The sequence below is a fragment of the Thyridium curvatum genome, assembly GCF_004353045.1.
Source record: "Thyridium curvatum strain D216 chromosome Unknown NODE_31_length_406039_cov_82.875441, whole genome shotgun sequence".
Classification (NCBI taxonomy): domain Eukaryota; kingdom Fungi; phylum Ascomycota; class Sordariomycetes; order Thyridiales; family Thyridiaceae; genus Thyridium; species Thyridium curvatum.
Window position 1 is genome coordinate 172,090 of NW_022156786.1, and position 19,878 is coordinate 191,967.

Genomic DNA, 19,878 nt, shown 5'->3' on the forward strand with positions numbered 1-19,878 from the left:
AGACTCAGACAGGCCCCAGCCCTTCCACTTTTCAAATGCAAGTCAATCTCTCGGTATCCGGGGGGTTTCGCATTCTTAGGGGCAGAACCTTTTTTCAGGCCGCGGCTTGATCCCGTTCACACGAGGTCAATGGGGAGAAGGGCTCACCGCTATAGGAGCTGCAGTACGGGTATAGATATGTAGATGGCGTTGAAGAATTGGTTCATTCGAGATCGATGGTACAATCCCCATCTCTCCTCCACGAGTTCCGAGCCCTAAAGTCGAGACACCAAAAAGCTTAGGATACCACACACACGCGCGCGCACACAAAATATTAAAAGCTGGGTGAGAGAACCATAAATCCAAATTGTCGTGTGTGGAGAGGGCCAGGCGGGCCAATCAGAGACCAGGACTTGACAGGGACACGGTGCGAGAAGGGAGGCAATCACGCAATTGCGAACAGTGTGTCGGGAAAATGTGAGCAGTTTGGGGAAGGCACATCAGATCAGCGCGAGTGACCACCTGGACACAGTGGACAACAGCAGCTCTACTGCGTCTCACAGGGCCTTCTCCTCAGGGCCCATGACCCCCTTGGATCCACCCCATGACAGGTAACCCGACGACATTTCGCAGGGTAAATTGGCGAGCCAAGTACCTTTTTAGCAGAGCCAAAGTACCCCGTCAGGTACCCAGGCCAGGCATTTCAGGCAGGCAAGGACAGCAGGAAGCACGCACCAAAAAGGCCAGCTCCACCAGACACCACACAATTTCTGCATCGCCGAGCAACGAAGTACCAATTGGGGACATTGTTCCTACTAGGGCCTTTCCTTTGACCTCGACCTTGCCTCGACCTTGTTCTCTCTTCTCACCCTTTCCCTCTGGAACCACATCCGCCCCAAGCCTACCCCGACTCTATTGTCGCATCGAAACAGAACGCCTTTATTGAAAGGCGTATCAGCCCAGGCGACAAGATGTCTGTCGCCTCCAAGGTGAGTTCTTTTGCGTCTGGTGGTCCTGTCCGGAACTTTTATTTTTTATTTTTTTCGTCCTGCATCCCGGGAACAGCTGGCGCAATTGCCCGCAACCAGCTCTCTCGCGAAGCTCTGAAATTTGCTACCGTGGGAGCGTCACGACAGCGCTTGATCTGATCTCCCGGGATGCTGTCTGTTCGAGTGGATGGATGCTCCTGGAGATACAAAGCATGATCAGACGCAATTCCCATTCACATCCAGCACCGCGCGCTAGCATTGAACTCGATAGCTGACCATGATGATTTGTTTCGCAGAACCTCTATGACCTGCTCGGTACGAAACCCTACCCAATCCTGCAACCCAATCGAGGCTGTCGAGTTTGATGGGAATTGGGAGGACTGACCTCGGTTCTGTGTATTTCATAGGCAACGATGACGAGTCGGATCAGCCCCGTCCCCCGGTGAAGACGGTCGACAAGACCACTACCCGGACTGTTAAGCGCAACGCGGACGGCGAGGCTCCTGCGACCAAGGCTCCCGCCGGTCAGGGCCGCCGTGGTGGCTTCGGCGGCAACGAGGCTGGTATGCTTTTACTCGTCCCTGGGCTCTGCCTATGACGTATCAACCCGATGCGGCTGATGCGTCTCGCGTGCCATTTTCAACTAACGCCTCCTGACCCCATCGTCTAGCTTTCCGCGACCGCAACGCCGGCAGCGACCGCAACCGTGGTAAGACCACTGACGATGCTCCTCGCGGTGGCCAGGCCCGCGGTGGCCGCGACGCTCGCGTCCGTGGTGGTATGTTCCCGTCCCCTATATATGGAGCATGCTTGGCCCTGAGCCTTGCCATGTGATGTATCTCATTATCCCTCATACAAATACTGACTCCGAGGCATGTAGGCCGTGGTGGCCGCTTCCCCCGTGAGCGTGATGACCGCCACAGCAAGAGCGTTCCCACCGGGTAAGTCTACCGCGTACTCACCATGCGTTCATGACCTGTGCTGACTCGTCACAGTGGTTCCGATAAGCAGGCCGCTCAGGGCTGGGGTGCTACCGAGGGCGATGCCGAGCTGAAGGACGAGCAGGCCGGCGAGGAGATCGCCCAGTCTGAGCGCAAGGACGCCGCCACTGAGGAGGCCGGCGACGAGACCCCTGCCGAGCCCGAGGAGAAGCACATCTCCTACGCCGACTACCTCGCCCAGCAGGCCGAGAAGAAGCTGGCTCTTGAGGGCGATCTCAAGGTCCGCCAGGCCAACGAGGGTGCCAAGAACAACAAGCAGTGGGCTACCGCCAAGGAGCTCGTCAAGGATGAGGACGATGACTTCATCTCTGCCTCTGCTGGCAAGACCAAGCGCGAGCGCGAGCGCAAGACCAAGCAGGTCGTCGACATTGACCAGCGCTACGTCGAGCCTGAGCGCCCCACCCGTGGTGGCCGTGGCGGCCGCGGTGGCAGCCGTGGTGACTCTGGCCGTGGCGGTCCCCGTGGTGGCGACTCGTCCCGTGGCGGTCCCCGTGGCGGACGTGGCGCCCCTCGTGGCGGCGACTTCCCCCGTGGTGGCGGCCGTGGCGGTCGTGAGGCCTCTAACCTCAACACCAACGACGAGAAGGCCTTCCCCAGCCTTGGCGGCAAATAAGCTCGCCCACCTTTTCCCGGCGTAGGATTGACTTGACCCTGGGTCGACATCGAGCATGGCTCGGCCCCTATTTGCTACGGGTCCTCTCTCCACACAAGAAGTAGGAACACGGAATCTCTCTGGTGGTTCTTGACACACTACTACATTGAACACAAAAAACGGCGGTGAAAAAAAATCCACATTTTGCACCATGGATTGTTGCAAGGCTTGTTTCCAAAGTTCTGAACGGTTACTGGTTGTTTGTTTCTCGGGGGGACAAGGAGGAAAGTGTTCTCGGGACCCGATGGCCTTGACTGGATGGGGCGCAACATGAGCAAGAAAAACTCTTTTTTTAACAACACTTTGACAAATACTTGGTATTTTCTGTTAATGTCAACGAAAAGAAACCTAAGTCTCTTGTGCCTCCTTGAATACGTGCTTTGATGTGTGCTGTTGTCTCATGATAGCTGAGACCTTGAGGTAGGTTGACTTCGGTTGCATCATTCCATTAGGGATTGTTATGTGAAGTATGATCTTGAGGTAAGGCTCTCGCGAGACTCGGTTGAGCTGATGCTTGTTCTTCAGAACAGACGAAGCTGTATTGCCAGTTGGTTTACCTCTCCTTTGGAGTCCTTCTGCCATTCGTCTGTAGAAGCAACCATGGCAGTGAGAAGACCTTGGGCTTGTATTATTACCGGTGTATATCAATTACACAGACGACGAAGGAGCTCGACTTCACAGTAAGACAAGAATTGTGTTGTTGGGCTCCCGAAGTTGCGAGTCTCAAAGAAAGACAGCACAACTGCTTTGTTTCAATGAACTTGTTCAACATTGTTCTTCGCCCTGCCCTTGAGACAAGGCACTTGATGTCTGCTGAGACAAAGAAATTGTGCACACCAAGAAATGGTACTTAAGGAGTAATTTCGGATCGTGTCCCTGATTATTGCTATTTTGTCTCGTTAAGTTTCCTTTCTCTCTCTCTATCTTCTGTCTGTCTAGCTATTGCCACGGAGTTCGCTGATCTGCCTACCTACCTACCCCTGAGCGACCCCCCTTTCCGAGTCACGAATTTTCAACCTCGGAACAGAACAGCTATCTCGTCCCAAAAAAAACTATATCGCTTTCGGACGGTACAAAACACCATGACTACCCCCCCACAGGGGCCCACCCCCATCTTGGACATCATTCTCACTCTGGGCCGGATCCCGTGCACGTCCCTGGTGCGCACCAAGGCCCTGGACGCGCTGGTGCGCCAGAGAGCCGACCTGGCGCGCCAGGAACACGACCGGTGGCGCTGTGAATTTCCGGACGAAGACGACGGCGACGGCGACGAAGGCACGCCGAACATGCTGCCGGGCCACTACGACGACGGCGGCTACGATCACGACGAGCAGCAGCAGCAGCAGCAGTCGGCAGCCGCCGCCGCCGCCTATGCGGCCTCGTCGGACGCACCCCTCGGCGAGATGTCGTTGGTAGACTTCATCCGGGACCTGTGCGTGGCCAACGACCTGACGGGGCCGGGCGCGCCGCTCGAGGACGTGGACTGGGAGGACCTGGCGCGCTTCGTGGACGCGTGCCGGGACTGGCGCGTGCCGGAGCCGGACGCTGCTGTTGCGGAGGGCGCTGCTGTGGGTGCTGCCGCTGTGAGCGACGAGGAGGAGGAGAAGGAGGAGGAGAAGGAGGAGGAGAAGGAGAAGGAGAAGGTGAAGGAGGACGAGGATAAGGAGAAGGAGGAGAAGGAGGACAAGGCCACAGACAGCCAGGCCGGCGACAACGGCGAGGAGAAGGGCGCCCACGGCGGCGGAGAAGAGAGGCCAGCTACACCATCCTCGTGCTTCTCCCTGAGCCATAGGCCTAGATTGAGACTGGAGCAGGCCGGCGGGCACGCGGACGGGGCGCACCAGCCTCTGACGTCGTTCGCCGGGATGGGCGTCTTGCCGCCGCCGGACCATCTGGCCTCGCGGCCGGACCAGACTGCTGACATCCCGCTCATACAGACCGACACTAGCTCTGCTTCTGCATGTGAGTGCTCTCGTCCCGGCGGCTACTACTTCCGACGACGTTCCTGAGCTGGTTGTCACGCTGCCGACGCCGATTACGGGCCAAGGATGCCGTAGACATTCCATACCAGCGGGCATAGCCTCGTCGGTTGTCGCCGGGCTTGGACAGCGAGCCGTCGATGCTGGCTGAGCTGTGCGAGTTTGCCGGACACTGATGGGGAAAGGGGGATAGAAGTAAGAGCACAAGGGCGGGGGGGGGGGGGATATACACTCGTTTTGCGTTTCTGAGTAGGGTATGTCAAATACACAGGAAACAGACCAGTGGTATGAAAACCAAGCCAGGGGGCTGAATAGACGAACGAGCAAACGCTTCCAAGGTACTTTCATAAACTCGTAACAAAGTGATTCCGCGCGCCGACATACAAATGACCTCCCAAACCAACGTTTTATAGATAAAACCCAACCCACCATCGCCATCTCTCCACGTTAATAGGTTGCCCGAGTCCCCCTATTCATCTATCGATTCTTTTTTGGCCCAGACCCAGATACTGGGTGAAAAACAAAAAAAAAGGAATCTGTGGCTTTGTAAGCAGGTCGAATCACTTCCTCATCTCCCGCCGAAACACCCGCGAAGCATCCACGCCCAGCGCAGCCACGAGCAGCACGCCGTTGAACACGGCCATCATGTAGAACGGCGCGCCCGTGGACACGGCGTCGAACAGGTACCCGCCCAGCTTGGTCAGCAGCAGGATGGCCGCGCCGCCGCACCACGAGTACACGCCGGCGATGGAGCCCTTGAGCCGCACGCGGGACGCCGTGGCCACCGCCCCGGGCTCATCGTCATCGTCGTCATCGTCCTCGACAAGGTGGTCATCGCCGTCGGCGTCGTCGAGCAGCCGCTCCGCCTCCTCGCCGTGGTGGTGGTCCCGCCGGCTCCGGCGGACCTTGGGCAGGTCGGCGGCCAGGACGCCCTTGCCCAGGGAGCCGAGGCTGCAGACGATGGCGCCGATCTGGCTGACGCCGATGAGCACGGCGAGCAGGAACACGGCGGGCGAGCCGCCGCGGCCGTCGACGTCCCTGAACTCCGGGCTCGGCAGCCTCGGGAACGCGACGTAGCCGACGATGCCGAGCGCCGTCGAGACGACGAGCGGCACGTTGACGGCGGCCCGGCGGCGCGAGAAGTAGCCGAAGAGCGGGGCGCAGAGCAGGGCCGCGAGCTGGGCGACGCCCGTGAGGACGGAGGCGAGGACGTAGGCGGTGCGGCACTCCTTCTTGAGCTCCGGGGAGGGGTCGTTGGGGCTGCCCTGGCAGTAGCCGTTGCGGATGAAGAAGGCGTTGACGAAGAGCGGGACGAAGAGGGAGATGGCGACGGTGGAGGCGCGGGCGACGAAGCCGCCCAGGTAGCCGAGGCCGATCTGCGAGTCGGAGAAGCCGAGAAGGACCGAGTCGCGCAGGAGGTGCCAGTAGGGGACGACCTTCTGTCGCAAGGGGAGGGGGAGAAAGTTAGTCATGCCTGATTTCGATAGTGTATAGAAGGGAAGCATGCAAGTCGGGACATAGCGTACCTTCTGGGCGTCTTCGCGGATAGAGGAAGCGCCGATGCTGGCGCGGCGGTCCGTCGCCGGAGCCGAGGACTCGGGGGCGCGGATGCCCAGCAGCAGCCTCCAGCCCTTGCCCTCTTCGCCCCTGAGGTTCCTCAGCCCGAAGAAGACGAAGACGGCGACGAGCAGGGAGACGACGCCGACGACGTAGAAGGCGTACGAGACGGCCTGGCCCAGCGTGACGCCGTCGATGTGGCTGAAGGACGCCGGCAGGGGCAGGAACAGGATGAGGGCCACCAGGGCGCCGCAGCCCGTGAAGAGCCCGACCAGACCGGCGAGCGCGGACGGCTTGCCCGAGCCGGCGTCGGCCTCTGCCGCGTCGCCGTTGGAGGTGCCGATCGTGGAGTGGCTTCTGGCGTAGCGCTCGGGGGTGATGGTGAGCTGTGACTCCATGGACAGGGCCAAGCTGTATCTCGGGTTGCGGCTCTTGTTCAAGGGGTGGTTGCTTGGAGCCTCTGGCGGCGGGGGCGAGTCGTCTGTCAGGGACGGCAGGATGGCCGTGACCATAGTCGCCCTGGAAGAAGCATGGGATTTTAGTACAACTGCTCGACCAATCTTGAGCCTGGTTCAACACGTACGTAGCAGTGGCGCCAATGGCAAAGAGTATCCTCGCCAGCAGGAGCTGCGGGTAGACATTGGTCGCCTGGACAAAGACGAACAGCGACAGCGCAATGATGGAGTAGCCGATGACGGCTACATGGCGGACTCCCAGCCGGTCGGAGACGAGGCCCCAGACGGGACAGGCCACGAGGGCGACGAGCTCGTCCACGAAGCCGAGGGTGCCGACGATGTCTCCGACGCCATGCTTCTCGCCGATGAGGTCGGTGATGACGAAGGAGACGCTGCTGTTGAGGAAGACGAGGAAGGAGATGGAGAAGAGGGAGATGCCGAGCAGGTATGTCAGGGCCTGCAGGGTGGTGGTGGAGGAGGAGAAGGGGAAGTGTCGTAGGATGCCCATTGTTGTGCCTGCGGTTGTGTGTATGTATGTGCGTGTGTGTGTGTAAGTGCGGGAACGCGCCCTGCGCGTACAGCCAGCAAGTGTATGACGATCACTCGAGCAGAGGGTACTGTTTGGCTTGGCTATTGTGCGGAAAGCCGGGTTCACATCGTGATACAGCTCTGGGCGGTTGTGGTCCGATCAATGGTTTGCCATGTAAACCACAGAGAAGCTACGGCTTCGTCTTTGCTTGGCGACAACAAAATGTCATGCTGCACGCGTGCTTCCGTCCCGGGTTCGGAGGAGGCGCATTGATGCGATGGAGCTCTCGTTTTAGTGCATCATGTAAGCAAAACAGCACCACCCGTGGACTTCTCCAGCGCTCCAGCTCAGAGCTAGAGTGCCCCGCAGACCTGATAATGCAGGGCCGGCAGCATTGATCTCCCGACACGATGGGCAATCAGGGCGCTGTAGAATTGATATCCATAGAATTCCTACCTTAGGTAGGTAGTAACCAGACTGTGCTATGCCTGCTTCTACGTTGCTTGTCCAAAGTGCACTTCAATTAGCTGCAACTCATAGCCTTGAGCCATATGATCTATCTACCTTATGTTGTTGGCAGTTCAAGGTACCAAATCCAGCCCGAGGGGTGCTCTGCTTTTAGACCCTCGATACCCGAGATCGGCCCCAGAAATCTTTCCTTGACTAACCGCCCTGCACCTTCGAGTCGCGAGTCTCGAGTCCGGCCAACCAGAGATAACTTCACCGCTCGCCGCAACAGCTTCCCTGCCCCGGGCCACCGTTGACCGACCGCGAACCTGCAGGAGGTGTCGTACAGTAGAGTTTGCCGACCAGGAGGAGCTCCCCGTTATATTCCCTCGGCTCCCCTCCCTGCTGTACGAAGAGGCTCTGCAACGGCCATACCTCCTCTCCGCCTGCTCCCATATCGCCAGTCCTTTTCCTCTCCGACGGGCTCTCAGCGGCAACCATGTCTGCTTCCATACCGGGAGACCGCGAGCTCCCCGACTCGCAGTATGACCTGAGCACCTACTGGGGCCGGGTGAGGCATACGGCAGGCATCACAGACCCGAGGTGAGACCTGCCCATTGCGAGCTTCTGTGTGGCATGTGCGACAGGGGAACTCCAACCCCCGCTATGTGGGAATTGATACTCTGGGGAGAGAGAGAGAGTTGGAAACCTCAATTGGAGGGCGCAGTTCAAGAACAGCATGCTGACCATCATGTGACGCTTACAGGACGTTGCTGGTCGGCAAGACGGGCCTCGAGCAGGCAAAGGAGGCCATCAAGGCTTACAAGCAGGGCAAGGTCAAGGAGATGACCCCGGAGCTGTGGAGGGCAAAGAAGGTCGTCGATGCGACGCTGCACCCGGGTACGGCCTGAGCTCTTGAACACGCGAACATGCTCCTGCTGTCTTTCCGCAGAATGACTGACCTCGGGGCCTGCAGATACCGGCAAGCCCGTCCTGCTGCCCTTCCGGATGTCCTGCTTCGTCCTGTCCAACCTGGTCGTCACGGCAGGAATGCTGACGCCAGGCCTCGGCGTAGGTCTCCCCTTTCTCTTCATCATATTATGAGACGCGCTTCATAGACATGGGCTAACAATGCACTCCCTCCCTCCTCCCTAGACCACCGGCACCATCCTCTGGCAGGTCGCCAACCAGTCCCTCAACGTCGCCATCAACAACGCCAACGCCAACAAGTCCTCCCCGCTGTCCTGGGGCAAGGTCGCCCAGTCCTACTTCCTCGCCGTCGGCGCCTCGTGCTCCGTCGCCGTCGGCCTCAACAGCCTCGTCCCGCGCCTCCGCCGCCTCTCGCCCTCGACCCGCCTCGTCCTCGGCCGCCTCGTGCCCTTCGCCGCCGTCGCCTCGGCCGGCGCGCTCAACGTCTTCCTCATGCGCGGCGAGGAGATGCGCACGGGCATCGACGTCTACCCCGTGCTCTCCGAGGCCGACAAGCGCCGGCTCGCCGCCGAGGGCCGCGCCGAGTCGGACGTCGCGAGCCTCGGCAGGAGCCGCAAGGCCGCCACCCTGGCCGTCGGCGAGACGGCGCTGTCGCGCGTGCTCAACAGCTCGCCCATCATGGTCATCCCGCCGCTCGTGCTCGTGCGCCTGCAGCGCGCCGAGTGGCTGCGCCGCAACCCGCGCCTCACGCTGCCGCTCAACCTCGGCCTCATCCTGGCCACGAGCTACGCCGTGCTGCCGCTGGCGCTGGCGGCGTTCCCGCAGCGGCAGCGCATCGCCGCCGACAGCCTCGAGGAGGAGTTCCACGGCAAGGGAGGCGACGGCGGCATGGTGGTGTTCAACAGGGGTATATAGAGACTAGAGATCGAGGCGAGGAGGGACGAGAGAGAGAGAGAGGAGAGGAAGAGAGAAAGAAGAAGAGAAAGGAAAATATCTTGCACGGGGTCTGAGTTGCATACATTCCCATTTTCTAGATGTTCGTCCTGGGTGGCGCTTGGGGTTGCACACATATACACATACACGCATACGCCACTTGGACGGGAGGAGTCTGAGTTCCTTGTGAATTTCGTTATACCAGAATTAGGGGCGCTGTGATGCAATAGACGCAAACTGGATCAGCCTGGGCAGCAGGACAGGATGACACTTCTGCTGAAGACTCTCGCGGGCGTGTTAGCTTGGGATTGTGAACGCATGCATGTAGCTGTGCACACGGATGATGCCCTGTGACCCCCGTAAGATGATGAGACCGAGTTGTTGTACGTGAGAGAAAACATCTGCTACCTAGCCGTGAGGAATCGGCGCACAATCACGCCTCAGCTAAGCTGGTTCGTGAACACAAGAAAAAAACATGCTGTGCTGGTAGGAGTCAGCACGCTGCAGGCCCGTCCACCTTGTTTGTGAGCCGGGCTTTTGTTTCATTGCACATGCAACGGGAAGAAGGGCAGATCATCTCCTGCACTGCTTTTTTGTTGTGTACCTACAGGAGATCACGAAAGCCAGGCCCAGACGGGCCCGGACGATCGTGACCACGGATGTCCACGGCCTAATAGCAAGCAAGGCATGCGTGCGTGCGTGCGTGCGTACGAAGTACATCGTCCTGTGAACGAAAATGCACTATTGCCTCGGGCACAGTTTGCACGAAAGGCGAGAGGACAGAGAGCGAGAAGAGAGAGGCTGTGAAGGGCAACTGACCGCCGCCAAGCTCATCATCCCTTTCTCGATATGTCTCTGGTCAGTTGCTCCTGAAACAATGGGAACCGACAGACAGAAGCCCGCTGAAACCACCAGCTGTGCGTTCTCGTCCTATTCTCCGGTGGAGATTGGAGACCTTGGACGCGAAGAACAGCCCCCGGTTTCTGACGTAGTCGTGATCCATCACGGAGTCCACACCTGTGGGGATGATGTGGAAGGCTGTACGGACTACTATTTTCAGCTCTTCAAGCTGATAAGAAGCAGCAAGGTGAGAAGAACCTAGCACTACGGGATCTCTTCCTATTCCAGGGATGACTGTCAAGGGTTCAGTCAATCTTGTTTTGCACGATTAGGGGCCCTCGTGTTTCTTATTGTCATCCCGGATGGGCGTTGTGAAGGAGCAGCGGTGGCTGAGGGTGTCGGGTGTTTGGCACTCGCCCTTGACGCGGACCATACATAATACGGAGTAATCTCGAGAAAGCGTGCGGAGGTGGGCAGATTGTCGTGCCCTTGCTGTGCCCTCTCTGGCCGCCTCGACTGGACGCGTTTCGTCCGAATCAGGAGGAAAAGCAGGGTCGCTTCTGATCAGCGGGGAATTTTTGGATTAGGCCCCAAGTAGATCGCCCGTGTCGGAAACACTGGCCGCCGCGCGCTGCTTTGGTCCTCGGGAAAGTGGTGTTCTGAAACCTCGACCATGGCAGCTAATTGAAATCCGGGGGTTCCTGGCATTCCACACACACACACATCATCAACCCGTGGATCATGGATCATCAGGCGGCCCTGGGAGTTTTATACATGTTGCCAATTTACCAGGTCTGGTTCTGGCGCAGGCAGGTAGATGGGAACGCAATCAATCCTAGATGCATGTCAAGAGAGAGTGGTTGATTATTGCCGAGATGGCGGGCAGGTCGTTTCTTGGGTCGGGCAGTCCTGGTTCCGGTTGTCCTTTTGGAGAGGGAAAAGGACCGGACCATGCCCTGTCTCGCTCAGGCGAGTAACGTGCGACAGAGAGAGAGCCTGAGAGCGCTGGGGTCCTGGGCTAGTTCCGCCTTGCCAGTTCAGAGAGTGCGAAGCCGCAGACAAGACAGACAGGGCCATTGTAATGTACTTGTAATGTGGTGGTCGAAGAACAAAGCTGAGTCAAACTGTTGGCAGTGCCTCGGCCTAGGGCTGTGTCCATGTTTCTTCGAAGCCACCGGACTGCCACGACCGAGGACTGAGATCAATGTGTGTTTTACCCAACAGGCCTAGAGCGTCGTCATCCAGGGCCTTACCAGGCTGTTTGAGTATTGTCAACAAATGTCGGGCATCCGAGTGCCGTTGGAATGTGCGCAAGAATGCCGCTCCGGCAACCATGGGAGGACCAGGTACCGATTACCAAGGCCGAACTGACTTTCCCCTCTGATGCCCCTCCCCTCCTACGGAGTCTTTCCATGAGCACTTAAGTCAATCTTCTGTGTGTGTGCCCTTCTGTGCGTGTCTTGGTGTGGTGTACGGAGAGGGGGAGATTCCTCGCCAACCACAGGGCCGCTGGAACCCAAAATGTGGGCAGAGTCTAGCCCAGCGCAACTCCAAGAGCCACGGCGGCGCGCCCGGCGTGCGGCGGCCCATGGCCCATGCAGTGAGATCGTTGAATGGAGATGCATCGACCATTAGCGACGGCACGTTTGGCGTTGGTTCGGTGATGTAGCCGCTAAAGTGACAGGGTTTGGCTGATAAATCGCACATCGCCCTTTTCCCTTTCGCGCTTGGTGCTGGTGAGTTATGACGAGAGACACCCCCCGGTACGTGCAGAAAGACAATGACATTCGTAGACTCTGGGTCGCTGTGCTGGTGGTGTGTGGTGTCACCCAGTAGAATAGCCCGAGGGAGCGAACCCGATCGAGGTGGACTGGGCCTGGCAGCAGGGAGGAGGCAATACAATGTGACAACAGGAGGCAATGCCTGCCAAGTCAGGACGCAAGGTCCCTGATGATTGCCAGATGTAACTATCAGGGAGAAGAAGAAAAAGAAAAGAAAAGGCGCTCTTTCATTCAAGGGGCCATTGTTCCCTGCTGGACCTCGTCGCCAAACATTGGGCGTCATGAATTCGTTGCGGTGCTTGACGGAGTTTCACTCTGGACGGTGAGGTACTGCTGGTACCGCAGCCCGCAGTAACTACCACCACCTGCTGCACCTTCCGCTAGAATTGATTCTCCCTCCCCCACCGTGGCAACAGTTGGCAAGAGAGTGAGAGAGAAAAGCCGTCCCATCTCGCCTCATTCCACGCAATCTCCTGATTGAAGTTTGAACAGAATACTGACAGGCTTCGGCCGCTACAAGTCTCGAAAATTGATAATTTTGTGTGTGCTTTCGGAAGTAGTTTTGGAGGGTGAGTGAGGTGAAGGTAAAAAGTGGACGACCAGGCAGGCCTGGTTCGATGGACACTGGTTCCCCACCATTTTCGCCACACGGATTCGGGCTGCTTTTTTGGGGTGTGGAAAATGGAGGCGACAGACCCAACGTCAATGGCTGCCGGTGTTTAGCGACAACCCTCAAAAATTACAGGGCACTTCCCGCCTGGAATTGTACATGTGCCGGGGGATCTCGAGCGCCGTAGCTTCCAAGGTTGTCAACTGTGCCAATGAAATTCAGGGTCCGGTGTTTGTTTTAGTGGCTTCCCACCACCACCGCCACGCCCTTGGTGTCCCTCACACTCTCAACATTCGATCGTGACCGTGACCTTGACACTCTCAAGGGAATCACCGCCAACGCCTTCGTCTTTTTTTCCCACTCTACGGTCGACAATTCACAAAAGCTTCAGTCGTTCAACCCACACCCCAAAAGAGCATCAGGTTTAACTAGTCGCTTCGCATCATCGCCGTGGTGCACCGCTAGCAGAGGCGACCAGCAAAGCCAGCCAGCAGCGAGATCCATCCTCCTTGCCCACCCCATAATAAGTGGCACCTCTTACTCCGCCCGCCAGTCAGCCAGCCAGCGCCAGTCCGAGGAAGTGCACCCGCTACAGAGGGAGACGAGAGAGAGCGAGACGACGGGAACGCACGCACACACGCATTCACGCACGCACTGGACTGGGAGAGTGAGGGTCGAAGTCAATCACCCGGGGAGCCACCACCATCAATCACACTCCCAACCTCTAAACCGTCAGTCCCTCGTCTCTTCCGTTCAAGACTCCTCTTCCGTGATTCACGCTTCTCATGTAGCCCTCACATCAGTCTTCTCTTGAGTTTCTCTTCACAATCCAACACGATTCACACGAGGCAATTCCCACGAGGAACCGCCAAAACCACGCCAGCCGTTTGTCCGTCCGCCGCCTTGTTGTGGTGCTAGGGGCCGCCTACATCGGTCCCAACTGCTGCTGGCTGCACCACCCGCTGGACCCAGCAGTGCAGTCCTCCCCAGGTTATCTCTCGCTCTTCCTACTGCCTCTCTCGCAACGCCCTCGCCTGGCACGTCACCGCCGCCGCCGCCGAAGACGACGACGACGACGACCTTGACAAGACGAGGACAATAATGTCTACTCCTACGACGGCAACTGCCACACTACCGCCTCATCACCATCCGGGTTATCCATTCAACACCCATCACCAGACTACTTATCCCGCAAATTCGTCGGCCTTCCGAACCACCAATCTCCCCGCGTCCGCCAGGCTCGCCCCAGCATACCCGTATCCCATCACCTCATCGCCCTCTTCCAACAACTACGCCGGTGCTAATGGGCTAAACTCCCCTGCCACTGCTGCTCGTTCATTGCACAACAAGGAAGCCTCAAATTATACCACCACAGCCATGCCTGTGACCGCACAGGCACCCCCAGCCGAGCCCCAGCCGGTGCGCAAGAGAAGGCGCTCCAGGGAGCCCGACTGGCACAACTTTTACAAGAACGGTCTCCCAAAGGAGATCATCGTCATTGACGATACCCCGGAGCCTGAGCCTGCTCGGACCGCCTCTGCTCCCAAGCCTCTGACCAACGGTCACGCTGCCAATGGTACTGGCCACCACGCCATACCCGTCGATGACAGTACCACCGCCCACCACGTCTCCAAGAAGCGGAGGAGAGACGACGAGGCTACCCATTACGATCCAGTCCACAACCGGATCGTCAGCTCACATACGTACGATACTGCCAGTGGGTCAACCGTCTCGAGCGACAGGACGAGTTCCGCCGCTCACACCACGGCTCCCACCTCGCTGTCGTCAAATGGCCAGTACGACTACGAAGTCCCGTCGGGCCAGAAACGGAAGCGGACGCGGCAGCAAATAGCCAACGAGGCCAAGAAACAGGAGCTCAGCATCCTTGGCCAGGCCTTTGCCGCTTACCAGCCTCCTCCGCATCCGCCCAAGAAGGCCGGCGACGTTCCGGTTCGAGTCATCCATGATGTGAGATCCCTCTCTCTTCGTTCCCTTCATGCCCCATCTCGAGGATCCGACAGACGCTGACCTAAATCCCACAATCTAGAGCACTCACAGCAAAGGATCAAAAGTCGATGATGAAGACGGCCACTACATCGTCATTCCCGACGCAGATCTCACTGACAAATGTATGTACCCGGCGACTTGCTCCTGTTTCTACCGGACCGCGATTCTGACCTTGGATTCACAGATCAAATGATCAAACTCCTGGGGCAAGGCACCTTTGGCAAAGTTGTGCAGGCCAAAGATCGACGACGAAACGAGCTCGTTGCCATCAAGATCATCCGCTCGGTCCAAAAATACCGTGATGCCTCTAAGATAGAACTCCGAGTTCTTGCAACGCTCAAGGCCAACGATGCCGAGAACCGCAACCGGTGTATACACCTGCGGGATTGCTTCGATTTCCGCGGCCACATCTGCATTGTCATGGACCTCCTCGGCCAAAGCGTTTTTGACTTCTTGAAGGGCAATAACTTTGTACCTTTTCCGAACAGTCAGATTCAAAACTTCGCCAGGCAGCTTTTCACTAGCGTTGCTTGTAGGTCTTTCCGTTTGCTTCACTTTCCTTGGAGAAGTACTGACAATCTCTAGTCCTGCATGATTTGAACCTCATCCATACGGATCTCAAGCCAGAGAACATCCTGTTGGCTTCCTCCGAATACCAGACATTTACCTACAACCGCAAAATCCCTTCTTCGTCAGCAACAGTCGCTCGACAAGCCACTCAGCGCCGAGTTTTGTTGGATACAGAGATACGACTCATCGACTTTGGGTCCGCCACCTTCCAGGACGAGTATCACTCTTCTGTGGTGTCTACACGCCACTACCGTGCACCAGAGATCATCCTTGGTCTTGGCTGGTCATATCCGTGCGATATCTGGAGCATAGGGTGCATCCTTGTCGAATTCTTCACCGGCGATGCCCTCTTCCAGACGCACGATAATCTCGAGCACCTGGCGATGATGGAAGCCGTATGCGATGCCAGGATAGACCCCCACCTGGTCCATTCTGTGAACAAGATGACGAGAAACGGCGGTAACCCGGCTGCCAAGTGAGTCATTCTTTCCTAGCAGTTATGCTGGGAGCACGCAAGATGCTGACCTAGTCTCAAGATATTTCAAGCGGACGAAGCTTGACTACCCGACCGCAGAAACGACGAGAGCTTCGAGGAGATTTGTCAAGGCGATGAAGAAATTGCATGTAAGTATTCAGCTCACCGTTCGGACAGCAATAGTAGTGATTGTATTGACTGACGTTGTTCCAGGAAATCATCCCGAGCAACAACAACTTTCTTCGACAATTTCTCGATCTTCTGAAGAAGATATTCGTCTACGACCCGGCCCATCGCATCACGGCCAAGCAGGCGCTGCAACATCCGTGGTTCAAGGAAAACGCACACCCGGATGACGGTACCGAGGCAGCAAAGATTCGGCAGGAGAAGCGATCGAAGCAAGCTAAGGAGCGCATAGCTGCGCGGATACCCCCTTACAAAGCAGATATGCCATGAGCTATGAAGGCCCGAGGTTTTGCTGTGTATGATGATATTTTTTTTTTGGCACGATTTGGCACGATTCGAAAAGAGGCATGTCACCCAGACAAGCAGTATAGCTCTAGTATCACCTTTTCATGACGGGGGCCGGGTCTCTCTTCTTTCCCCCAACAACGTACCCACGGATGACAGTGCCTGGACAAAGGAGTTTCATAAGGGAATGGAGGACAGTGTCGCTTGGCTCGAGAGGTTAACCGCCACCACGGATCAGCGCTAGGGGCGGTTCAATCACGATTGCATATTACATAGAAGAATATCCTTCAGGACGCCTTTTCCCACGATAACCACGACGAAATCTACTGCGGTCTCTACTCGATACACAATGCTGTCGTCCTGTATTCTAACCTCGTCCCACCCATATGCGATTATACCGATGCCTCCGAGATGACTGCTCGTGACAGTGCTTGACAAGATATCCAAGGTCGTGGGAGCGTTTAGGTTCTGCGCCGGCTGACCTTCACAGGCGGTTGTCGTGGGACGGATCCAACACCAGATGCTGGTTCTCTTACTGCAGTGGTGTGCATGGCACGAGCAGACTTCTTTGTGTCCACTGCTTGTAACTGATCAATCAGTGTGGTTTAGGACAACAGTGGCAGCGAACAAAGGGAAGTACATGAAGGATGGCTTTGTCGTTTGCAACAATGGCCTTGTCAGACACGTTGTGCTCCAACAGCGGAGAAGCTTTGAAGGACTAGAAAAAGGCCATTGGCATAGGCAATGTCACCCAGCTCCTTTTCCTCTTTTCCCCTTTTCCCTTTCTCCAAAATTTAGATGTTGTCATCTGATATCTAAACACAGTTCAAGACTGACGGACTGACTAATTGCTTCTTGTGAGAAACATCTCGAAGCGTACAGAGGTTCCTTGCATCAAGCTACCATCTCAACGATAAAAGAAGACCAGGAGTACGAAAGATAAGGAAAGAAGAACATGGGCAACGCTCCGCCAGCGTCAATAAAGCCCGGCATGGCCGACTCCCTGGCCCTCCTTCCCGAGGCGGGCGTCAGGGAGCTCGCCGCTCTGCTGTGCCTCCCGCAGGAGCATATCGAGCCTTGCCTTAAGGGCCGGAAACGCCAGGCAAGCAACAAGACCGTCCCGCTACCGTTGTCTCCGCAGACACAGACGGTATTTTCTTCTGGAGGACCCCCGAGCACCTACCCCCCTTCGTCTCCCGCCACCACTAACACACACACACATGATCACCACGCCGTGCGCCGCATCAGGCCTTCGGCAGAGTGGCTCGCGTCTCAGAGACGCGCTCTTCACCCCCCGGACATAGACGTCTCGAGCTCCTTCCACCCCGAGTCTGACGGTGAGGACTCGGACGACGAGGAGACCGAGTACGACGGCGAAGCCGTCTCCTCCACCGCGGCTCCTCCCTCTTCCTCCGCCAGCGGCGACAGCACGGCGCACGTGCGCCGCCCGGGCGGGCTCAGGGGCCTGCGCATGAGCTTCCTCGAGGGCGCGCGCCGCGCGCTCCTCGGCTACCAGCCCGTGAAGCTGTGCGGCGCGCACGGCAGGCTGAACCCGCGGCTCGTGCGCGACGTCTTCGTCGCGCTGAGCCTCGAGGCCACGCTCCGGGCGGACGGGGTGCGGGCGCACTACGACGACCGGGCCGGGTTCGGGTACCGCAGCGGCAGCAAGGCGCGCGTCGTGGCTGCGCCGCCGTATCGCCGCCCTCCTCCTTCTGGTGGTGAAAGTGATGAAGGCGAGGACGAAGATGAAGATGAAGAAGACGTAGAAGATACGGGCGAGTGGGCGGGCGTGGCCTCGCGCGCCGTGCGGGACTGGGGGGACCGGCTCATGGGCCTCGCGAGCCTGTGGTGCGAGCCCCGGGCCTTTGACAAGGCGGCCGGCCGGGTCTTCCCTGCGGCGTGGCGCTGCGGCCGCCTCGAGTCCGGGTGCATGGCGTGCATGATTGCTGTGGTGGGCGGGCGGCGCGACGCGCTGGTCGATCTGCGGGCGGGCATGCTGGCCCGGCGGCGGGAGGGCGGCGGCGGCGGGCGGGGCGGCGGGCGGCTGCTGCTTCTGCCGCTCGTGGAGGCGTGGATCGACGGCTATGACGCCGCGTGTACGGCGGCGGCGGCGACGGTGGTGGTGGGGACCGGCGGCGAGGAGGAGGAGGTGGAGGAGGAGGAGGTCGATGCGGCTGTAGCTGCGAGGTCGGAGAGCGCGTGGCTTGCTGGGGAGATCCGCATCGTGCGGGACTACCAGAAGGCTGTCAAGGCGAGGAACGGCCCGCCCGTGGTGAAGACTATACCCGTCCGGACGAGGGAGGGGTTTCGCGTGCCCATGGCGCGGAGAGGGCGGAGGAGGCGCGGGGATGAGAGGCGGGTCGGTTTTGCTGGTGGTGATGGTGGTGATGGTGTTGATACAGCTGGTGAGGACCGGCGGTCGTTTGTGCGGAGGAGGCCTGAGGAGGAAGGAGGTCGCCGTGAGTATCTCCGGCCCGTGGAGCACCAGTATGGTAGTCCCCGCCGCCACCACCCACAGAGGGTGAGACAGTGGTCAACTACCACCGCCACCACGCTCGCCGAGTACAAGGTGCGGAGCTGGAACACCTCGCAAGGCCAAGACGAGGGAAGCGACGACGAGGAGCAAGATGTAGGGACGCCAGTCCAAGCAGAGGAAATCGCTCGGCGCGCCACCATCTTCGCCGAGCTGGAAGAGCAAGCCGAGCGCCAGGAGTACGAGCACGAGGGACGACACGTCCGGCGCTCGGCCACCCGCCCTGGCACGACGGCCACCACCATGCCGCTCCCGCACAGGACGACGCAAGTGTCCTCTCCCACGCCGTCGCGCAGCACACGCCGCAGCAGCTCCAAGACCGACCACGGCACGTGGACGTCGGCCGTCTCGCCGACGGTCTTCCAGTACGAGGTCCCGCCGAGCGTCCTCCTGCCGTACCAGGTCCCGGCGACGCCGCCCCCGCCGTCGTCGTCGTCTCCGGCCCAGAAGGAGCCGCCCGCCTCCACGCCGGCCATGGCCAGCAGCGTCTACTCCAACGACTGGCCCGCCATGCCGCACGCCCCGCCCGCGCCGAGCACTGTCCTCTCTCCGATCCTGGCCTCGCCCAGGACGCCGCGGACTGGAGCGGCGGCCTCTGGTTCACGCCCTCTCACCACGCCCCCGCGTGCGCCGCGCATGGCCCGTCGTTTTCACGACGTCGAGGCGATGGAGCGGGTGGACGTCATGCCTAGCCCGACGCCCCTTCGGAAGCGCCATCTGGCACAGAGGGACATACCCGTGGCCGAGGGTGAGTGGGACAGGTCGACGGTGCTGCCGGAAGATTCCATCAGCTGCGTACTCGGTCGGCGGCATGCAGGAGGAGGAGGAGGAAGAGGGGGAGGTGCGGGGGGAGGCAAACGACACAAGAAGGGTAAGCATCCTTCTGGGAAGCACTCCTCTGGCAAGCATTCTTCTGGTAAAAAGTGAGGAGTGCGCCTCAATGAAGGAGACAAGCGAGCAACTATCTCGTGACTGAGGAGAAAGCATGGCAAAACAGATCCTTCTCCTTTGTTTATTAGAGACTTACAGTGTTGAATTCCGAATGCGATTGTAGCCGGTTCAGGGGGGGATATCAAGACAAACATAATCTGAGTAGACGCGACAAGATCAACTGCATCAATGGTGATACATGTTCCCAGT

The 19,878-nt window shown here is 58.6% G+C and overlaps 6 protein-coding genes across 6 annotated transcripts; 5 read left to right on the top strand and 1 right to left on the bottom strand.

Annotated features, from left to right (window-relative positions):
• Positions 1-950: 950 nt before the first annotated feature.
• Positions 951-2,582, top strand: E0L32_005747 (uncharacterized protein; the record flags this gene model as incomplete). Its single annotated transcript, XM_031140303.1, has 6 exons — positions 951-968; positions 1,265-1,283; positions 1,376-1,531; positions 1,639-1,746; positions 1,849-1,909; positions 1,964-2,582. The coding sequence occupies 6 exons, from the start codon at positions 951-953 to the stop codon at positions 2,580-2,582; spliced, it is 981 nt and encodes a 326-aa protein (XP_030995514.1).
• A 1,121-nt stretch (positions 2,583-3,703) lies between these two features.
• On the top strand, positions 3,704-4,630 carry E0L32_005748 (uncharacterized protein; the record flags this gene model as incomplete). Its single annotated transcript, XM_031140304.1, has 1 exon — positions 3,704-4,630. One exon carries the CDS (start codon positions 3,704-3,706, stop codon positions 4,628-4,630), a length of 927 nt encoding a protein of 308 aa, XP_030995515.1.
• A 530-nt stretch (positions 4,631-5,160) lies between these two features.
• E0L32_005749 (uncharacterized protein) lies at positions 5,161-7,120 on the bottom strand (the record flags this gene model as incomplete). The annotated part of the gene is made up of 2 exons (XM_031140305.1): positions 5,161-6,676; positions 6,741-7,120. The coding sequence occupies 2 exons, from the start codon at positions 7,118-7,120 to the stop codon at positions 5,161-5,163; spliced, it is 1,896 nt and encodes a 631-aa protein (XP_030995516.1).
• A 967-nt stretch (positions 7,121-8,087) lies between these two features.
• Positions 8,088-9,433, top strand: E0L32_005750 (uncharacterized protein; the record flags this gene model as incomplete). Its single annotated transcript, XM_031140306.1, has 4 exons — positions 8,088-8,191; positions 8,355-8,488; positions 8,565-8,659; positions 8,744-9,433. The coding sequence occupies 4 exons, from the start codon at positions 8,088-8,090 to the stop codon at positions 9,431-9,433; spliced, it is 1,023 nt and encodes a 340-aa protein (XP_030995517.1).
• A 4,350-nt stretch (positions 9,434-13,783) lies between these two features.
• Positions 13,784-16,190, top strand: E0L32_005751 (uncharacterized protein; the record flags this gene model as incomplete). The annotated part of the gene is made up of 6 exons (XM_031140307.1): positions 13,784-14,650; positions 14,730-14,811; positions 14,874-15,221; positions 15,275-15,734; positions 15,796-15,883; positions 15,948-16,190. 6 exons carry the CDS (start codon positions 13,784-13,786, stop codon positions 16,188-16,190), a joined length of 2,088 nt encoding a protein of 695 aa, XP_030995518.1.
• A 970-nt stretch (positions 16,191-17,160) lies between these two features.
• E0L32_005752 (uncharacterized protein) lies at positions 17,161-19,665 on the top strand (the record flags this gene model as incomplete). Its single annotated transcript, XM_031140308.1, has 1 exon — positions 17,161-19,665. The coding sequence occupies one exon, from the start codon at positions 17,161-17,163 to the stop codon at positions 19,663-19,665; it is 2,505 nt and encodes an 834-aa protein (XP_030995519.1).
• Between the last annotated feature and the right edge of the window lie 213 nt (positions 19,666-19,878).